This window comes from Gavialis gangeticus, unplaced genomic scaffold, assembly GCF_001723915.1.
Source record: "Gavialis gangeticus isolate Ggan-Ray unplaced genomic scaffold, GavGan_comp1, whole genome shotgun sequence".
In the NCBI taxonomy this organism is placed as follows: domain Eukaryota; kingdom Metazoa; phylum Chordata; order Crocodylia; family Gavialidae; genus Gavialis; species Gavialis gangeticus.
Genome location: NW_017729032.1, coordinates 208007217 through 208010864, shown reverse-complemented (window position 1 = coordinate 208010864; position 3648 = coordinate 208007217). Strand labels below are relative to the sequence as shown.

The 3648-nt window shown below is 42.4% G+C and overlaps 1 protein-coding gene and 1 long non-coding RNA gene across 2 annotated transcripts in view; one reads left to right on the top strand and one right to left on the bottom strand.

The window, feature by feature from the left end:
- LOC109303291 overlaps positions 1 to 2688 on the bottom strand; it is a 29733-nt gene extending 27045 nt beyond the window's left edge. Inside the window, exons 1-2 of the long non-coding RNA XR_002099047.1 lie at positions 1363 to 2688; positions 717 to 840 (exon numbers count right to left, since the gene is read on the bottom strand). This is a non-coding gene — a long non-coding RNA (uncharacterized LOC109303291). The remainder of the gene's footprint in view (positions 1 to 716; positions 841 to 1362) is intronic.
- The window catches only part of UBASH3A (ubiquitin associated and SH3 domain containing A), a 47557-nt gene that overhangs the window by 37711 nt on the left and 6198 nt on the right, over positions 1 to 3648 (top strand). The window contains exon 12 of the mRNA XM_019525474.1: positions 2598 to 2704. Coding sequence (XP_019381019.1) covers positions 2598 to 2704 — 107 coding nt within the window. The remainder of the gene's footprint in view (positions 1 to 2597; positions 2705 to 3648) is intronic.

Below are 3648 nucleotides of genomic sequence, written 5' to 3'. Positions count from 1 at the left end.
TCCCACCCCCACCACTCCATGGTGCTGCTAGTCCCCCGCAGACCCCACCAATGCTCCCGTGGACCCACTAGGCCCCCTGATCCTGCCATCCCCTTTCTCCACCCTGACTTGCCTAGATCAGACTCCCAGTACTGGCAAACATCTGTAAAGCTGGCATACAATCTACAATCACCCCACTTAAAGTAAGTGGGGTGATTGTAGATTGCATCCCTAGAATGTCTGTAAGTGGTCTAGTTTCTCCTTGCCCCAGGCAATGGCAGCAAGTACAAGGAAAACAGGAATGCATTTCCCAAACATCCTGGAACACAGAGTAATGAGAACCAGAGTGTTAGGAAGAGATGGATGAACAAAAGGCCAGACATCTGCTGCTCTAATTTACTAGACTCTCAGGATGTTAAATGTTGCATTAAAATAGATTTTTATATTGAACTAAATAGTAGGTTTTGTTTTGGTTTTCTCAAAAGTAACCACACCCCTTAGCAAAGTCGCTTCACATGCAATTCTGCAGTTTGGTGCAGTTTCTAAACATTTGCAAACCACAGGAACAGGAAATGATAGCAACCATTGGACCTGTTCTAGCCCCTTTTCTTGTTCACGGCATTTGCAGTACACAGCCAGACTTAGGAAATTACTCATCTACTAAAGGTAAGTCATTCTGGAATTTTCCACATGTATATAAGAAAAAGAAAAGGTTGTTCCTTTATTATATTTCTCACAGCTAAGTAAAGTCCTTTGCTTTAAATGAGTTGATGGAGGAATCCTTTCATTTTCCTGGATCAACAGGTATTCAAATGCATGTGACAGCAAAAGTGCTAGTTTCTCACTTTCCACAGCATAGGTCTAATTTCAAAACACATACACATAGCCATTGCCCAACTGATGTAGCAGAGGCAAGGCATAAATGGCAATCAGTAAAACATTTCTGAGAGGAAAGTTCTGTAGAGCCACAGCATTGCCAACTGAATATGCCACAAGCTCAGTCAGGCCCATCCAGCAACTGAACTATGTGCACAAGTTATACACTTTTATGGTGCACATGCATAGCAACAGTGTTATTTTCTTCTCCAGAGTACCTTCACCCTGCTTTTCTAGTCTCCCTTTCCCCAGGTGAGCACTGAAAAGAGACGGACTCTTCTAGCCCATAACCTGACATTTTGGTGTTACAAAAGGTTGATTCCTGTCATGTAGGCATCAAAATCCACTGGCTCCCAATGTGGGTTCCAAACAACTCCACCCAAAGCCATCCCTCCCAAACCTCATCAGCTCCTCCTGCCTTCAGAGGGATGGCCTTTCTGTTGGGAAGGGCCAGTGTACTAAGTGTGGAGGTGGGCCAATCAGGGGTCCAAATTATGCTTTGAGTACCTGACTCCATTGACTCCTACTCAGAAACTCAGCTCATTTCTGTAGATGTAGAGATGTAGTATCCCTAAAGTTTCTCACTTGTGTGTTGGCTCTCCAGGTGTCATCCAGTTTTCACATCAGTCTAGGTGACTCCTAAAGGTGTGAGATAATTATACAGAAAAGTCAATGTGGTCTATTACCTCACTAGAAAAACCTTTTGCTGTTGAGATTTTGGCAGAGTCAGCCTTGTGGCAAAGTTAATGTGTAACAAATTCACTACCCACTTACATTTTGATACAAGCAGGTAGAAAATATAATCATCTTCTATCAGGTTCAGGTCTCTAATAGCTTTGCCTTAGTAAAGATATCTAGTCCAAGCCAAAGAGACCTCTGATTGCACTGAGAGGCAGTTTGGTGCAATGAGTAGGGCACAGGGAAGGGAGTCAAAACACGAGCTCTGCTCCCACCTCAACTTGATGCTGAGATGTTATGCAGTTACTCCAGCCGTGAAGGCAGGACTCAAAATCTTTAGCAGCAGGCATTCGGCTTTTCAGTGGAGTTGTGCTGTTTTCCAGCAGCACAACTCTGCTCCCTAATCTTTTAACAATACCTCTTAGAGCATAGAACACTAGAAAGTAAAAGAAACTGGAAGGCTGACACTGGGATTTTTTTCTCAGTGATTTTTATACAGACTTTTTCTAACGTTAAAAAAAAGTTTTATGTATAATTGTTTGATTAAAGTAGATAACCAATTGACTTTAAGAGGGAGACTAGAGCCAATGAGCCAAATCCTGAAATGTATCCTTTCACCAATGTTGATGGGAGTAAGAAACAAGTAAATACTTCAGAACTTGCTGTGGTCTGTAGACCTGCACCCCATGCTTCTGCAGTGGTTCTCTCCAACCACTTCCCAGGCATTTCTTAGGCATAAATTACATTTCAATGGTGTTATGTAAGAGAAGTTTTGGTAAGAGCCAGCTTTTGATACCTTTATTTGTATTAGGTAGTGTTTGACTCCCTGAGCACCTCTGACTCAGCAACATGGCTTGTAAAAAAGAGGCTAGTTCGGTATAAGCTGACATACCAGAAAATGGCCTAAAGCATATGTTGTGATACCCTTTGCGTGTATCTCTGCAATGAGCACCTTCTGTCTGTCAGAGATAGTGTATAAGAAAACAGATTGTTTGACAATGCTGAGTGCTCAAGAAAACAAAAGAAACATTAGCCAAATGAGTGACTCATGATTTTATCATCAGATGTAACATCCCAGTTGCTTCTCTGGTCCCATCAGAAAGTTATGAAGAGTATGTAAGCAGATGCTCAGCAGTTATAAGACAGATTGTCGATGCCTACACAAGCGAAGGTAAATATTTCACGTGTGCTTACAGTTTTCACTATCACTGTTAGCAATAAACAGGCTTGTCAGAGGGAACGCATGCTTTGTGGATTATTGGCATTGCAGTGGATCATTAGATATCAACCTGTATTATACTAAATTACTACATACAGAGCACATCTACACATGTATTAATGCACTTTTACTAATGTGCATTAAACTTACAGCACCCCCGCCACCAGTTTGAAGTGGAGGGGTGCTGATACATGAGACATAGGAGACTGCTGAGCTCCAGCAGCCCCAATTAAGAGTCTGTTCCAGCAGGTGGGGGCAGTTTATCTAAAGCTCATTTGATGAGCCTTAGATAAAGTGCCCCCACCGCCATTTTGAAGCACAGGAATGCTGATACACGAGATGCTCTCAAAGCCGCTCTAATTAAAGTGCCCCCCCGAGCACATGTATAAATGCCCTGAGGTACTAAATAAATATGCATTAGACTGCGCTAATACATAGTAGCACAAGTGCACACTTTTTAGGTGACAGTGCACAGTAACCGATTCTACTGCACATTCACGTACTAGCACAGTTTTTGATGTACCACTTTAATGTGCAGTAGAATAGGCTACTGCACATTAAAGCGTGTGTCGATGCACATACACATGCACAATAACAAGTATATGTGAGAAGTAACATATTACACTGAGACCATACTAAGAACACTTAAAATGTCAGATCTGCAGATTAAAGCTCATTAACTCATGCTAAGTGCCCTTTGAGTATCTTAAAGTTCCACTACTTCAGATAAGGGCTAGCTCTAGGCTGTGCTACCTACCTCATTTTAGTGTAACTTCAGTCTGCCCCATGGAGATAAAATGAGTGATTTGCAGTCTTCTAGAATACCAGTATATACCTTTCCCAGGCCCCTCACCCCCACCCAGAGCAAGGATAGAGCCAAGGTGCCCTGGCTTCTA